Source organism: Rhynchophorus ferrugineus, unplaced genomic scaffold (genome assembly GCF_030347505.1).
Source record: "Rhynchophorus ferrugineus isolate W39M unplaced genomic scaffold, kcgeb_rfMv2 rfM1, whole genome shotgun sequence".
Classification (NCBI taxonomy): Eukaryota; Metazoa; Arthropoda; class Insecta; order Coleoptera; family Curculionidae; genus Rhynchophorus; species Rhynchophorus ferrugineus.
Window position 1 is genome coordinate 69,532,023 of NW_027472580.1, and position 17,148 is coordinate 69,549,170.

The following is a 17,148-nucleotide window of genomic DNA, read 5'->3' on the forward strand; positions in this document are numbered from 1 at the left end:
AGTTTTACGGGATCAGCTGCCATCGGAGTTGTAGCAGGACGTCGTTCGTCTTGGGCGTTTAGCTTTGTATAAGTGTGTTACGTGTCCAGTTTCGTGATGCGAGGGTGTTCATGTGTTGATGGTATACATGATGGGCTTCCGTGGCTTTCGTCCATCAGGCTAGTCTCGTGGGATGTCGTCGACCATGTGATGTTGATGGGTTCCGTTCCTCGTGCTAAGCTTCCATGCACGTGTCAAGCACCTGTCGAGTGGCTTATGTTGAACTGATTTACATGTTAGGTACTTTGATCACGTCGGTGTCACCAATTGTAGGAATGTTCGTCGGGTCGGTCAGTCGGTCGAAATGTGTGGCTGCCGCTGCGATTATTTGTCAGAACACTTACTACTATTTTTGGAAGGAATTTGCACGGGAACTGAAAACACTGGTTGAAGAAATACTGTTTATTTCAATGTTAAATGATACATGTGGTCGACGGGAGAATTGACAGGATATTAGGTTAGGTAGAGAAAGTACGGTAGCGCTGTGGAAGTGGTACTATTACAAGGGGATGGAGAAAAGAAATGTTTTAAAAATAATCAAAATGTTCCTGTATTTAGTTTCCTTAAATGAATTTGCATCAGCTGACGTGTATGTGATGTGCATTGAGATAACTTCATGCAGAGTAAAAACATGTTGATATGCTTGACATATTGATTATGGAGGTCCTACGATCAAAAGGCAAGGGTTATACTCAAGTTCTGGTTATAATGGATGCATTTTTAAAAATGCTTTTGGCTGTATCTCATTATAAAAGACTAAAAGATAGACTTAATATACTAAAGACTTAAAATACTAAAAGGAATACAAAACACCACGATGAATTATAACACATAGAGCAGCACTATGTACAGCTAAAAATTTTCGCAATGTCCTGGAACATGAAGAAGTAAAATTAAGAAATAAAGGAAAAAAAATTAAATATCTACAGGCTGTTGTCTTAATTTACTTCAATTTGGATTAAATTGGAGCTACGCTGCGGTTGTTGGATGATGCCTCGATCATTGGCAGCATTGTGTAACTCGCAAGGGCAGTCAAGGACGTTTGCAATCGAACGTAGGAGTCGACTGAGACCGCAAAGAGATTTAACTTGACACGTTTTCAACATATTTTAATTATTTTGAGTATACCCAATAAAAGTTATTTGATTAACCGACTTCGAAAGAGGAGGAGGTTCTATGTACGGCTGTATATTTTTTTTCATGTATGTTCGCCGATTTCTCCGTCAATTGTGGGCCGATTTTGAAAATTCTTTTTTTTTATTCAAAAAAAGTGCACTTCCGAGGTGGTCCCATTGGAACCAAATCTCTCGGTGGGAAGGGGGGTAAAATTGGTGGAAACGCCCAAATTTCAAAGGCACGTACAAAGTTTTTATATAATTTTTATCTAAAATAATCAGATATTTGTTTATAAAGTTATTGCTGAGCTGGTGTGATGGAAAATCGGAAGACGTTCAGTGCGAAAACCATTCTGTTTGATTTTTAAGTAATAACTGTAGCATATAAGATCTCGTAGAAATATCGTAGAAAACTGCTTCTATGAGGTAATGGTTAAAGCGATTAGCTCCCAAACGGAGGTCGCGGGTTCGATTCCCGACGGCGACAATAGCTTTTTGTTGTTGTTCCGTTAGAGCATTTGTCAAATCACTTAGGCTAGTTAGCGGACCCCGAGGCCTGAAGCGCTCCTTATTTTCAATCACTTTTTCTTTATTCCTATTTTTCCTTATACATAAAAAATAAGTAAGGAACTCACAGCCCAACTAAACAAAAATAATAATATAATTTTGTGACCTATACAAAATATTAAATTATCAACAAAACAAATCTAAATTAGTATAATTGTTTGGGTTCGGTACCGACTTCAAAATGATTAGTTGGTAGTATTATTATTATGATTAGTAGTAAAATGATATTGTAAATAGATAAATAGGTTTAGGTAGGTATTAAGCTAAATTGTGTGTATATAGTAGAATATAAAATACGTGAACTACATAATTTAAATATGATTTTTATGTATTTTTATTTATTAGTTATTACAACGATTATGTACATATTTTATTTTAAAAATTTGTTTTCCTGTTAAAAATCTTAGTTATTTTGATTATTTTGTAATTTTTAGGGAGTTCCTTATTTATTTTTTGAAGTCGGATAATTTTTTTTTGTTAAAAATATTTTATCAAATGCAGGCTATGTGCTTAGTAAGAATTATTTAATCGTTGTAACCCTCAAGCAACGTCACCGTTGGCTTAAATGTTTACTTTAAAAATGAATAAAGTTTATAAAAAATATGTATTTTTATAAAAATATATATAATACTTAGATCTATTATGCAAATTGTCAATTGAGCGATCCACCTTATTTTGCATCGATGATTTTCGGCTCACAGGTGTAAAAAATATTCCTGGTTTATCGCACAGGTGCAAGACATCTGCACTAACCGAACCAACCCTGCGCCAGAACATCTGCTTACCAAGTCACCTATATTTAAAAAAAACAGGGAGTAATTAATACTTGATGATGAGCCATTTATTTAGAAATGTAAAATAAGATACAACATTTTTAAATATACTGTTTTCATCAATTTTATTAATGCATAATGTTTATAGAGTTATGATTAATCTATAATAGGACAACATAGCCGGTAGCTGCACTGGATGACTGATGACTAATACAGAGTACAGAACGCCGTTTAAGCCCCCCGGTCAAAATATACTCTAGTTGGTAAAAAGGAGACTAAAATATATTTTTTTAAATTCATCAAAATACATTAAATTCTCAGTGGTGCCATCTTAGAATGACTGCGCAAACTAAATTGATGATAATTCAATTCCTACTAAATGAGTATCTCATTTGAAAATAATTCAAATAATATTTAAAATCAAATTGATCAAAAATTTTGTTTTGAACAAATGACTTCAATATGTAACTTATGACTAAAAGATGGCAGCACTCACTTGTTGGAGTAACAGCTGTTTACTGTTTTCCTATTGTCACTAAAGTCATTTTCCCTCGTCAAAACAAGCTTAACAAAACTCTAAATGTGATATAAATTCATAACAAAATCTTAACATAAAAAAGCACAAGAAAAAACATGTTTTAGTATTCTTTTACATATTAATATCGTTTATTTTAATATTACCCATAAAAATGTATTTTGATAATACAGGAGTAAGTTCTTATTTTAAAAGCGGTAGCGAATTTAGGTTAAAGACAAAAGTAGCACATTTTATTATATTAATTTTTGCAGTAAATATAATTTTTAATTATTATGATGATTTTTAGCTCGCTGTAGTTACCCCATCTGAGCCACCTTCTGGTTTAGTAGGTTTTAATACTGAATATGTGCAAACACAATGTATTTTGGCCGATGGTGGTGACAGATTTGGCGTATCAACAGTAGCTTTTGATAAAGTGGAAGAATTGCTATGGATGGGCAATCAAGGAGTATGTTGTATTTATAAATCTCGGTAATATAATAAATAAATTATTTATATATCGTTTAGGGTCATGTGACTTCATACTATACTGGATCCATGTCAAAATACACATCATTTCAAGTTCATGCTGTTGAAGAAGTAAGACAGATCCTACCTATAGATGATTGTTTATTGGCTTTAACTGCTAGCAGCCTTAGATGCCAAATTCGTAGAGGCATACCTGTCTTTACCCATATGTATAGTATTAATTTTATATGAACCTTAAAATGGAAATATGTATGTTATTTTAGGTCAATGAATATGACAGAAATGCAATGTTTATTACCAATGTCTAATTCTAGAATTTTAATAGGTGGACATAAAGAGAAATTAATTGACTTCAATTTGCAGATTTGTAAGGAAACTCAAGTGGTAAAAGCATAATTTATATATCTTAAAAAATAGTGACTATGTTATGTGAATTTTATTTAGATCAATGTTAAGGATTCTTCTACTGTTATGCTGAGGCCACATTCAAGATTTGTTTGTTGTGGTAATCCATCGGGTTCTATTGAACTAAGAGATCCCAATAGTTTAAAATTAGAGCATACTCTTGAATCACACAATGGCAGTTTAAGTGATTTTGATGTTCAAGGAAACCTTTTAGTTACTTGTGGATTTAGTAGTAGGTATGTATTAACATATAAGAAAATCAATATTCTGAAATAACTGAACAATTAGATTAGGTAATCTGGCTGTGGATAGATTTTTAATGGCATATGACCTAAGAATGTTAAGAGCTGTTTCTCCTATGCAAACTGTGATAGATCCAATATATTTGAAGTTTATGCCCTCAATATCATCGAAGTTAGCAGTTGTATCTGTTGGTGGACAGGTACAATTACTTGATACTATTGCCCTGGCCGAGCCTAAGCTGTGTCTGATGCAAGTGGAGTGCCCAGGTAACATATCTTTTAATACATATTAGTAATAATATATTTCATAATATTTAATAAAAATTGTGTATTAGGTTCCATGACACTTGCTTTTGACATAAGCTCATCGGCTCAAGCTGTAGCCTTTGGAGATAGTGGAGGACAGTTGCATTTGTTTGCCACTTCTGAAGATCCAATATTTAACAACTACTCGCGTCCAACAGAGTTCCCTGATGTTGTAACATCTTACCCTAGTTTCAGTGTTGATGATTATAATACACCTTTATCATCAGTTCCTATGCCCTATTTACCTCCTGATGTACCACTAGCATCTGATTGGCCGCCTCAGCTCATCCAGTATGGTTATAGGTATTGTTTAAAATAATTTAATCCACTGCAAATCCTTTTTTTTTCTTTTATTACAGGAAACCTGTTGCAATAGATCCTGACATTTTACGTAAAATGAAGATGAAAGGGCCTATAGGTTATGCGCCAAATCCTAAATTAAATCGTCGAAACCAAGTGAGATATGATAAGTTACAAACTGTTTATTTTACATAATAAATGATGGTAATTGCGAGGCATATATATTGAGAACTGACTTATTTTCACTATTAAAATACATATAATGTAGTTTATAAGAATGACATGTTTTTTTGCTATGTACGTTGTTAAAGGTAAAGCAGTGCTTCTTAGAAATATTGCGTTTTAATTTTGGAATGTTTTATGGTGTTAAATAAAATAATATAAAACACTATACTTTTACTCTCCTTTTCATTATTCTCGTTTATTATCCATGTTTCGAATTTAGTTGATTTATTTTTGTCGGTCTCCTCGCTTGATACCTCAAAGTTTTCTTCACATTAAACGGTCTGGTTTTAAGACTATGTCTTTACAGGTTACATATGATTATGGTGAAAACGGTCATACAAGTGCGCATCACAGAAGCCCCCAACACCAAGAGAATGACAACAATTTTATAGCAATTCCAAAACGCTATCGAAAAGTCGATGTAAAATATAACAAAATGGGTCAGGACGAGTTTCAATTTGATAACTATAATAAGACAGGATTGGCTGGTCTGGAATCTATATTACCCAATGCATATTGCAATGCTCTCATACAGGTATTTGCCTATATCATATGATGAAATAAACTGATTGAATATTTAGAATGCAAACAATTAATGTCTTAATCTTAAATAAAAACTAAGCTTCATAAATAGTAAGAAAGTCGAATACATAAATTTGAACGGATATAAATAAAATTAAAACTTTTATTAACTTCTGAAATAAAAAAATAATGCCGTTATTTAAAGTAGAATTCATAATTGTATTATATACAAAATATATTTCATTAAATGCCTTTAATAAAGATGTTTTATACAATTAGTAAATATATTACACAAAATCAAATAATACAAGAGTTCAAATATAAAACAATATGTTTTGAAAGGGGATTTTATTGAAAAATTATACGTCCATTTAAATTTGTTTTAGGTGCTATACTACATTGAACCTCTCAGGGCAGCGTTATTATCACATATATGCTCAAAAGAATTTTGCTTGTCCTGTGAGCTTAGCTTTCTCTTTCATATGCTGGCAAACAGTCCACCAAGCCAGCCATGTCAACCAGGTAATTTTCTAAGAGCCTTCAGAACTGTACCCGAGGCTTCGGCACTAGGTCTAATTCTGAGCGACCTTGCTCCAGAGGCTAAGCAAAAAATCGACTTAAGCTCGCTTATACAAGTAAGTATTTATTAATAATAGGCTGGGGAAAAGTAATTTCGTTTTTTCTATTTTTCTTTATCACAGCAAACTTATTAATTTAACTTTGAAACAGTAATTATATAAAACCATAATTCCGCCATAATAGAATATCTGAGATTTCTGGGCGAAAAAATAAACTAAATGCTCTGTTGTGTATTGTAATTGTAAGGTGTATTTTTTTAAGCTAGCTCTTGAAGCTTAGAGAGGTTTACAGAGGTAAATATACCAAAACTTCACAGCCAGCCTCAAAGGATGTGTGATCTATAGTCCTTCCAATAAAACAGGCAATGCACATATATTGCCAATTTATTTTATAATATTCGTTTTAAACTCGGAGTAGATTTTATCATTTTATCAGGTAAAAATCATTTTATTAGGTAAAAAGAAATAGAATGCTGTCTGATCCGTTGGAACATGTAATTTAATCGGTCTCTAAATTTGATTTGTATTTATACTATTCGACAAATCAAACGTCAAGTGTCTGCAAATTTTTCCAAAACATCAGTGATAATGTTTAGAGGTTACAAACCGGCAAATCTTGTAATTCAAAATTCTAATGCAGCGGGCTGACGTTATACATTTTGATAACTATATGTAGTCCTTCCAGTAAAACAGCCAACGCACATCAACAAATTTATGACGTCACAACATCGCAATGTTGCCGCATCAACTTCGAATATTGGTTTACGTTTGCCGGTCCATAACTGTTATTATCACTAATGTTTTGAAAAATTTTGTGGACATTTGACAATAGTCTAGACCAGTACCAACACAAATCGAATTTTATAGACTGATTCCATTACATGTTCCGACTCATCAGCCAGCATTCTGTCTATTTTTAAGTAAGGTACTGCTAATTGGTAAAATGAGCAAAAAGCTTAAAACAAATTTTACGTTTTTACAAACTGAGTTTGGCAGTACATTCAATATTATTTATGACGTGTATTGGGTCTTAGATTGAAAGTATCATAACATTGTCGGGAAGGAAAACAACTTCCTATTCCTTTCCTATTGATCAGTTCTGGCCTTTTTTTTATTGGCTTGCTTCAATCATTTTAGTTGACAGTAGAGAGTCGAAGTGATGGTTTGATCAGGTTCGAGCAGCTCATGATATACAATTCATTTCCAACCCCACCATAGACTGCATAACCTTCTATGGGGTCAACTATGATTTTTTTCGCTGATGGCTCGATTTCATTTTGTTTTAGCCTCAATGCATAAATGGAAACCAGCTCTATTACATATTTAACTCTTAATTATTGTAGAATATAAATATCGACTTTCTACTGGTATTCAGTGTTATATAAATGGATTTAAAACTGTTTTATGGTGGATATTGATTTCCGTACCTTTTTCAATCATTGATGTTTGGCCGAGATTCATTTTTAACAACGAAATTTTCTTAAAAAGAACTCGCAAAGCAATTCCAATACAGGTATTCACTTAAACACTCAAACACCATACAATTTTCGATAAGCCTGTGCTCTATTTTTCTCTTTTCCGTAGGAAAATATGACGAAAATTAACTTCTGGATTTAACTATTCCTGAGCCAACAAATGACTGTACCTTTATATTTAGGATGATTTATAGATTGTTACCTTTCAAAGGTGCTATAGTATTGCTTCATTGAATATGTATTGCTTGATATGACCTTAAAACCACATATTAGGCAAAATAAAAATTACTTTTCTCCAAATATTTATTAAATGCTTTTATTCTACACAATATTTTTTAAATCAAATTTTCAAATAATTCAATTTGTTTTTATATTAGAGTTGGAACCGATTCATTCTCCATCAAATGCACGTCGAACTCAATGAAACTAGAAAACGGAACGAGGAAAAGAAAGGCAAACCGTCCAAATCATTTATCTACAAAGAAGTCGACTTCCCAGCTATTACAAATGAGAAAACAAAACATGAACGAAAGCAATCAGGTAACGTTGATTAAATATTAAGCGAAAATTGGCTACATTTTAATCATATATTTTTGCGCAGCTGCCGAATTATCAAATGGACTTGAAGAAGAAAGGAGCGAGGATGTATCTGAAATAAGCAATTTATTTGGTTCAAAATTATTACACAAATACTCCTGTATTAAATGCACAAGTGAACTTCGAAAAGAAACTGTTTTGCTTGCCTGCAATTTGGTAATTATACAATATATGCAATATTTTTATGCTACAATTTTTCTTTCAATATCATTTAAAAAATAGAATTTAAGAATAGAAAAGGCAATGTTCTTTTTAAAAAGTTGGAGTCTGGAGAAATTTCTCTTCAATTTAGTTTATTAAATTTCCTATTCCCGATATTGGATAAGTGAGAAAAATCAGCTTTGACCTTATGATTTTTTTTAATGAGGAAATTATTAAATGTTCATAAAGTAGACTTAAAAATTTATACCTCAAAAGACTGTTAATTGAGGGTGAGATCCGTGTTATAGAGCCCATATAAAGCTCACAATCCCTAAAAACTGCAATGTATTGACGTGATTAAAATATATGTTTATGCATACTAAATAATGTTTTATCCTTCATATAAATTTTAGTGTTAATTAGAGGAATAATTAATTTTATTATATGAATTGATAGCTGAAATTTTTAATTGTTGAAATTATATTTATACTGTTTTGTCTTCCATAATGGATTTAATTAACTGAGATAAACTTTAGGTGTATCCCACTAATGAACCAGAACGAGATGAATGGTCATTTTGTGACATATTAAATAGATCTCTCTGTCCTCAACATTCAACACCAGCTTGGTGTGATAATTGTGGACGATTTACACCTACATCCCAATGTAGAGTTACACAGGTATAGGTTATTCATTGTTATTTATCAACTGTTTGCTAATTAACTATATATCTTTAGTCTTTACCAAAAGTGTTATCCATCAATACTGGTTTAGATATTCCACAACACAAGCAATTCTGGCAGACCCAGATGGACAAAGTTGTAGCCAAACTATTAAATGCAGATATTGGCAAGTAGGTATAAGAAATATGTCACATCTATATTGTTTTTTTTTATACTTATTATATATAGTAATTATGATATTTTTGGAAGAAAGGTTACACATATTACATATTGAATTTGACTTACATCAATGGTGAAAGAGTTCTAATGAGTTTAATACATTATAGATCGCCTACACCATCTACAACACCTACAAATACACCATCCTCAAAACCATGTAGATATGGAGACCACTGTTCTAGACCAGGATGTCGATTTAGGCACAGTTTCGACAATACACCACCCCCAATTCCAACAAATAATCCGTATTGCAGTAATAACTGGCTTCCGCATGGGATTAAAATGACCCTAAACAATGAAAAGTTGGATATCACAAAGTTACCTCTTGATAATGTAAGGTTTGTGATTATAGTTAATATTATTATAGCAACATATTTTTATAGCAAAAAAATAATTCGGATGATGAGACTACATCAAGTACTCTCACTCAAGAGAGTAAAGAATATGAGTTAAGCGCTGTAGTTTGTTTCATTCATGATCAAGGCCAATCAGATAAAAAAAATTTAGTTGCATTAATAAAAGTACCCAGTCAATATTTGAAAAATAAAGAAACCAGCGACAATAAGTGGTATTTGTTTAATGATTTTAGGTAAGTTTCATTTAAGTAAATGATTATATTTTTATTATTTTGATTTCGTAGTATATGTCCAGTGCCAGCTCAAGAAGCTGTATGGTTTAGTTTAGATTGGAAAATCCCTTGTGTATTGTATTATTCCTCCATGGAACTAACTAATTCGAAAACAGATATATATCAGCCACTATCGAGGGTAATTTTTTTTTGTTTTGTATCTACTTCAATATGTGCTATCTATTTTTTTATAGTTTATATGAAAATCAAAGATACTTTAAAAGATGTGTAATTTTAGGAAGTTTTTACGGAGGATAATTGCATTGCAAGATCTGGTGGTACCAAAGGGATTACATTTACTCCTCTACATGAAAACGAAATTGTCGAGGCAGGAGATCTTGTCGCCATGGACGCTGAGTTTGTTACACTGAATCAGGAAGAAGCCGAACTCCGAAGCGACGGCAAAATGTCAACTATTAAGCCTTCGCAAATGTCTGTTGCAAGAATAACTTGTATTAGGGGGTATGTAATTTTGAGTGTGCAAGAAAAGAATCCTCAAAACGGTTTATTTATTTATTATTGACGTTTAGATCGATTGTACAGTAAATAATTGTTCTCATATAGTATTTTCCAATAATGGTTAGTCAATGTTGAAATGGAATGAAAGCTTTGCGTGAGGTATTAACGTCACCTGTTTTTATGTGAAAAGTTCCTTTATATCATTATTTATGATGTATAACATGTCCGCTTCGATCTCTCACGGTGGCACGAATTCGAGTGGATCAATTTTCAGTGACTCTATCGCATAGATCTGGCTGAATTGAGTGATAACCCGGATTACGTTGATTATTAATAGCATCAGTTGTTTGTGTAAATAATAGGTGAGGCAAAAGCCCCGCTACAATTTTGATTGCGCGCAATCTTGTTATTGGTGACGTTTGGTTCAATTTCGCGTATGACAGCAGACAGGACTCGTTCTGGAATACAACGGACATCTCAACGCTGAAAATGTAGCTCTGGTGCGCGATAGTGTTGCAGAGTTTCCAGATACATCAATTCGGAGACGTGGTTCCCAGTTACACATTTCTGCACGCAGTTTAAGGCGAATTTTGCAAAATTATTTGAAAATATTCCCGTACAAAATTCAATTAGTTCAAAAACTGCCACCGAGAGGTCCTGATCAACGAGTTGAGTACAGTAATACAATCCAGGCTGTCTGGTAAAACTGAAGATTTTTTGTCTAAATTGATAATGAGCTATGAAGCCCATTTTCTTCTCAATTAATTCATGAAACATCATTGCATCTATTAAAAACAACTATGGTATTCATGGTGGAAACATCATTCGTCCCTATTTTTTTGAAAATGACCAAGGTGTTGCGGTTATTGCTGAACGATACCAAGACATGATTCGAAATTTTATTGTTCCTGAAATGGAAGAGCAAGGACTAGAGGACATGTTGTTTCAGTGAGACGGGGCCACAGCACACAGCTCGTTCTACAATTCAATTATTGAATGAGGTTTTTTTCACGAAGACTAATTTCGCAAAGTGACGATTTTACGTGGCTCCCATATCCGGATTTAACAGCACCAGACTTTTTCTTGTGGTTTTTTTTTAATCAAAAGTTTATGTGAATAAGCCTCAAACGATTCAACATCTTACAGTCAGTATTCAGCACGAAATTTAAAAAAATTGCCTCAGATGCTGCAGGATGTCATGAAAAATGTCTTACCTTGAAAAAGACCAAATAAACTTTTTATGAAAACCAAACTTATCTTTTCTTTGAGCAAAGTTATAGGCAATCAAAATGGTAGCGTGAGTTTTGGACACGTTGTATAAAACTAGCAGAGTCAAATCGCAAGTTCTTCTTTTCGGGAGTACCTACAAACAGTTCATCGTTGCATTCGCTTGTATTATTCATTAAATACATACACGATCTTCTTACTGATACTTGAAAATTTCCTGGCAATTGATGCTTCCGGCCCGAAAAACTTCTGTTACTCCTTTTACGGCCAGCATTTATTTAATGCGCGGTTGTTTACTGAACATAAAACCATCTTTTTCAGGTTATATTCGAACGTTTGTAACAGTTCGAGATTTGTTATCATTAACTCTAGAGTCACTTATAAAATACTATATTAAACTCAAACTGGGTACTGGTAGCAGCATCTCCATAATCTACCACAAGTGTTTGTTCGGTATTGAAAATTCAATTTTTACAGGTTTTAATATGTTTAAATATTAATAAATAAAATAATACTAATGGGTAAAATAGCATTTGTGGCGGCTGTATATAAAGATTGTCGGATTTGATGTTCTGAACTATTGATAATGCATCTTTATTTAAAGTCTATAAAACGCCTATTCTTAAATGCTAGATTCCAACTCCCTATTTGGAATATTATTCCGTGGAAGACAGTTTGGAATATTATTACGTGGATAAGGGTTATTGATATATCTAAGACCAAAGCAAAAGGTACATTCTAATATTAGTTTTAAAAGACCACTTTTATTATTCAAACTTAATGCAACAAAAAATAAGTATGTTCTAGCTCTACCTAACTAAAATGCATACTGTTATCAGTATAAGTGGCTAGACCATTTGCCTCGATAGGGAAACAACAAACAACGTTAAGAGACCGAATGAGGGATGTTGCGCATGTGGAAGTTGCAAGTTTTTAGTATGTAAACTTAAAAATCAGTGTATTATAATTCGTTGATTGAGATGTTGCTGCCTTTTCAGGTTCTAGGGTGTTTATCACAGATTCATGGGATAATCTGCGCACCATAATATTTGTTCACTTGGAGTAGAGTTCACTGGCTGGCGGAGCCGACAAATATCTGCATACCCTTCATTCTTTCTTTACATCTCTCATTTGATTGTTCAAAATTTTTCACTATTCTGTAACAAATCAGGCTAAGTAAAAAAGCATTAGAACTTGGATCTGTTCACATATCAAGTAAATGACAAATGCAATCATAATCATAAATTAATCATAATTTGTGTGAAATATTGTTAAAACTAGAATATATTTTCAAAAAAGGCCGGGAGGCTGTTGGGTTGTTAATGCATAAAATTAATTAATTATCAAACTAGTTATTTTACCAAATAAAATAAATAAGCTTTAAAGAAATTTAATTAAACCAAATTCAAAACTCTATATTTCTCGTTATATTATCTTCAATTAATATTCTCTTTTATTTTTCATTATCCGCTGCTTTGCAACAGACTGGATTGTTCTGGATGAAACTGGAAAGGATTATTTTATTGAATATTTTGTTTATCTAGCTTTAAATAGGTTGTTGAGATGCGGTAGAAAAAACAAGGTTGTAAATTATATATAATTTAATTTCTCTCTTCTTTGAGTAAATTAATACCCAAAGACGAGTTATTTAATTAATAATTAAGAAAAATATATATACATTTAAAGATATTAACTAATACTTCATGGGAAAAGGATTATGATTCAGATCGCATGTACTTACTAATAACGAAAGTCTAGTTTGGCTAATATAGACAGGAATTCAGACTAGTTGAGCTTTAACAATTCTTATTTCAATGTTTTCTTCAATGCTTTCAATACAATGCTTCTTCCATTAATTCAATACTTTCTTCAATGCTTTCAATACAATACTTCTTCAATCAGTTTATTCTTCAATTAATTCAATACTTTCTTCAATGTCGTTTCAATATGTACTTCTTCTCAGTAAACTGTTTAGCTCGTTATCGATGCAACTTCTCTCTTCATTGTCCTTGCAAATTTTGTTTTGTCGTAAATTCTTTCTTCATTATCGATGTTGATGCAAATTATTCATTATCGATGTAAATTCTCTTCTCTTGTTGATGCACAATTCTGTTGTCTCGTTGATGTGTTTTACAGTTTACACAGCGTTTTATCGCTGAAGCTTTTTTGCTGTCTAATTTCACCAGACGTTCAATATAATGAGACGTTATGTTCTGTATCAGGTCATAATTATTTTCCAAACCAAAAAGAACGTCCGTATTATGAACGTGTTGCCTCACCAATTGCCATAGATTAAGCCCCCTAGGGTGCATCGGGCATTATCGGGGTAATAATTGACTGAACTCAATAATTCAAATCGGCTTGGTAGTCAGTAAAGGCGACAGGTCGGTCCTCCTACTTTTGCGATTATCGCAGGTTCGAATCCTGCTGTGGCATGGTCATAAATTTATGTTTCTGATTGTTTAATATTAGTAATTGCTCTAGGTAAGAGTGTAAAACCCGACAAAGAAAATGATCCCAGTGACGCCAGTAACCAAGCTGGGTAAGACCGGATGTCTTCTGGGATGATTTCTAAAGTTGGTCACTCGCCAGTCAATAGGCTTAATACCAAGGACCGTGCTTCGGAGCCCACGTTGACTTGTAGGTCCAGTCACTAAAAAATCCAGGAGGTTGACGTAACTAAAATCAATAGAACTTTACTCAGTAATTTAGAGCCTATATTAAGCATATTATTGCTATCCTAGGCACTAAAAAATCTAAATTGATGATGTGAAATTTACAATAAAATGAAATCTATGTGATATATTCAATAGTAATTTTTTTTGGGTTTAAAACACAAACACTTTAAATTTACTTTAAAATACTATTTTATTTTATGGAAAGAAGAGATTTGATGAACGGTGATACAAAAGGACACTGATGGTTTAAATCTATTCCAGATAAACCAAACCTCTATCTCTGGACATCTTACTCATTACACCATTCAGTTTTAACATAAAACATACACAACATGGCCTTGTTCCTTCAAATACACAGTCCGTAGCCAGGGCTATATCGGTTGAGCAATATAACTTATAATATTTATTTCAAGTGAAAATTATTATTTACAGTCAAGGCCAAGGAGAAGGAACGCCGTTTATAGATGATTATATCTCAACTCAAGAACAGGTAGTGGACTATTTGACAAAATTCTCTGGTATAAAACCAGGAGACTTGGATGCAAACTTTAGTTCTAAACATTTAACTACGCTCAAATCGACATATGTTAAATTGAGATATCTCCAAGATAGCGGGGTTATTTTCGTTGGCCACGGTTTGAAAAATGATTTCAGGTTAGATATTATATTGTTGATTATATAATGGCGTTTCCTATTATTTATTATATTCTAGGGTAATAAATTTAGTTGTTCCCCCACACCAAGTTGCAGATACCGTTCAGCTGTTTCACCTGAAACATCATAGGATGGTATCACTAAGATTTTTAGCATGGCACTTTTTAGGTTTGTAATAGTCTATGATATCGTATGAAAAAACATTTCAAAGAGATTAATATAATAACTTGGATTGATACACATATAACAAAAAAACCATTGATTAATCTCACATTTTTAATTATTTCTGATTTAGGTATAAAGATTCAGTCAGAAACGCACGATTCCATTGAAGATGCACGGGCAGCTCTGCAGTTGTATAAGAAGTATAAAGAACTACAAGAGAATAACAAGGTCGGTGATGCCTTAGCAGAATTATACGATATTGGAGAGCAGCTAAAATGGAAAGTACCGGAAAATTAATGAAACTGATTAAAGTACAAAACAAAGGATATAAAACAAACAATTAATAATTAAGGAATTATTTTAGATTTTTTGTTAGTGAATTTTTTTATATGTAACAAATTTCAATTGTGAGTGTATATACACAAGAGCCAAGATTGATCAAATAATTTTAATATATTTTCATAAAAAAACACATGTATATATTTGTGGGAGTGGGTGTATTTAACAGTAGACTAAAAAGAGTGTTTTTATGATAGGTTTTTTTGATAATTTTCAAAAATTTCATCAAAAATTACAAAACACTATTTGTACATATCATTAGAAATGTAAATCAAAACCGACGACATTGGAATCTTTGAATCTCTAAATATTACCAGTGATAAAAATCATCCCCGGTGATTATTATCAACTCGTATTAGAACATAAACCAATCACCTAAAAATATATTTCTTCATATACTGTGAAAATAATATTTATCACATCCACTCTTACGAACAGTCCAGATTTGTATCTGCATTTAATAGATTATTCCAAGATAAGAGTGGTATATTAATCATATAACTAAACTATAATAAAAGAAATATTTTGTATATGTGTAACAGTTTGTTTAGTTAGATTAATATACTACTCAGCAAACTGCAATACTCAGTCAGGAAGGATCCCATGTACATTTAAATGGCAGGTGTATGTATTTTTGTGAATTTTCAAGTGATATATTAAATTTTTTATATAATTGCCTTGTTTCATTTAGGTTTAACCTTTCAAACCCAACGAAACTAATATTGAATATAATTTGCCGGACATAGAAGCTGAAAATTCGATGATTGAATTAGTCACGCCGAAATAATCAAAGTTATTAAAACTGACATTAAACCCAGTAAATCACCAGGCTACGATTTAATAACAGGAGAATTACTGCAAAAACTACCAAGAAAGGGAATTATAAAACTCACCAACTTGATCAATACAGCATTTAGATTAAAGCATATCCTAGACATTTGGAAGATGGCGGAAATTATAATGATCCCAAAACCTGGGAAGTCAGCAAACGAAATAAAAGCCTATAGACCTATATCACTGCTGCCAGTAATATCTAAGGTTTTTGAAAAACTTCTGTTTCCTCACGAAAAGAATAAAACCGATCATAGAGAGAAAAAACCTAATACCAACACACCAGTTTGGGTTTATTAACAAGCACTCAACAATTGACCAGGTCCACAGAATAACAGATATTATTGAAAAAGTCTCCGAAAGTAAAAAAAGTATGCTCAGCTATATTTTTAGATGTAGCACAAGCTTTCGATAAGGTTTGGCATGAAGGCCTTATTCATAAACTACAGAAAATGCTACCAAAACAACACACCGAACTATTAAAACCATACATTACAACCAGAAAGTTTAGAGTCAAACAAGAAGAAGCTTACTCTATAATAAAATAATTTAAAGCAGGTGTACCACAAGGAAGTGTATTGGGACCAATAATTTATCTACACTTGTGATATACCACAAACGGAAAATATTACAATGGCTACATTTGCTGATGATACTGCGATTATAGCTGTCGGAGACAATGGTGAAGAAGCCTCACGAAAATTACAACAGTCAAGTGACAATATAAATAATTGGACACAAGCTTGGAAAATAAACGTACAAGCACCCATAACATTAAGTAATACTATCATTCCATATAGCAACAACATTTGAGCTTCGTAGGTCTATGCAAGGAGCTCGACTTTTTCTTGGTCAGTGACTTCGAAATTTGCTGTAACCGCTGACTTCAGGGGGGGATGACATTGTGCGTCTCCCCCACGAGGCATTTGGAGACACGCCACAAGGAAGGGGGGCCATCCAGTCTTTGGTCCGCG

General features: G+C 32.7%; 1 protein-coding gene across 3 annotated transcripts; it reads left to right on the forward strand.

Moving 5' to 3' along the window:
• Positions 1 to 2,995: 2,995 nt before the first annotated feature.
• On the forward strand, positions 2,996 to 16,016 carry PAN2 (PAN2-PAN3 deadenylation complex catalytic subunit PAN2). 3 transcript variants are annotated; one of them, XM_076393829.1, is made up of 22 exons: positions 2,996 to 3,204; positions 3,319 to 3,480; positions 3,540 to 3,709; positions 3,764 to 3,884; positions 3,945 to 4,141; positions 4,194 to 4,414; positions 4,483 to 4,756; positions 4,813 to 4,909; positions 5,286 to 5,513; positions 5,887 to 6,135; positions 7,931 to 8,093; positions 8,155 to 8,306; positions 8,828 to 8,971; positions 9,029 to 9,144; positions 9,301 to 9,526; positions 9,577 to 9,782; positions 9,834 to 9,960; positions 10,060 to 10,283; positions 14,618 to 14,839; positions 14,898 to 15,007; positions 15,135 to 15,315; positions 15,369 to 15,508. In XM_076393829.1, the coding sequence occupies exons 1-21, from the start codon at positions 3,184 to 3,186 to the stop codon at positions 15,299 to 15,301; spliced, it is 3,597 nt and encodes a 1,198-aa protein (XP_076249944.1). In that variant the 5' UTR covers positions 2,996 to 3,183; the 3' UTR covers positions 15,302 to 15,315; positions 15,369 to 15,508. The 3 variants fall into 3 exon arrangements, with proteins under 3 accessions (XP_076249944.1, XP_076249943.1, XP_076249945.1); XM_076393828.1 differs by having other exon boundaries at positions 15,135 to 16,016; XM_076393830.1 differs by lacking the exons at positions 14,618 to 14,839; positions 14,898 to 15,007; positions 15,135 to 15,315; positions 15,369 to 15,508 and adding an exon at positions 14,447 to 14,577.
• The last annotated feature ends 1,132 nt before the right edge of the window (positions 16,017 to 17,148 follow it).

What these genes read in the sequence shown, in the direction of transcription:
- PAN2 (XM_076393828.1), top strand. Translation starts at nt 3,184, where the DNA reads ATGTATTTTGATAATACAGGA. An exon ending in CAAAGTTACCTCTTGATAAT is followed by an intron (nt 9,527 to 9,576) that starts GTAAGGTTTGTG and finishes ATATTTTTATAG; the next exon opens with CAAAAAAATAATTCGGATGA. An exon ending in TTTAGCATGGCACTTTTTAG is followed by an intron (nt 15,008 to 15,134) that starts GTTTGTAATAGT and finishes TTTCTGATTTAG; the next exon opens with GTATAAAGATTCAGTCAGAA.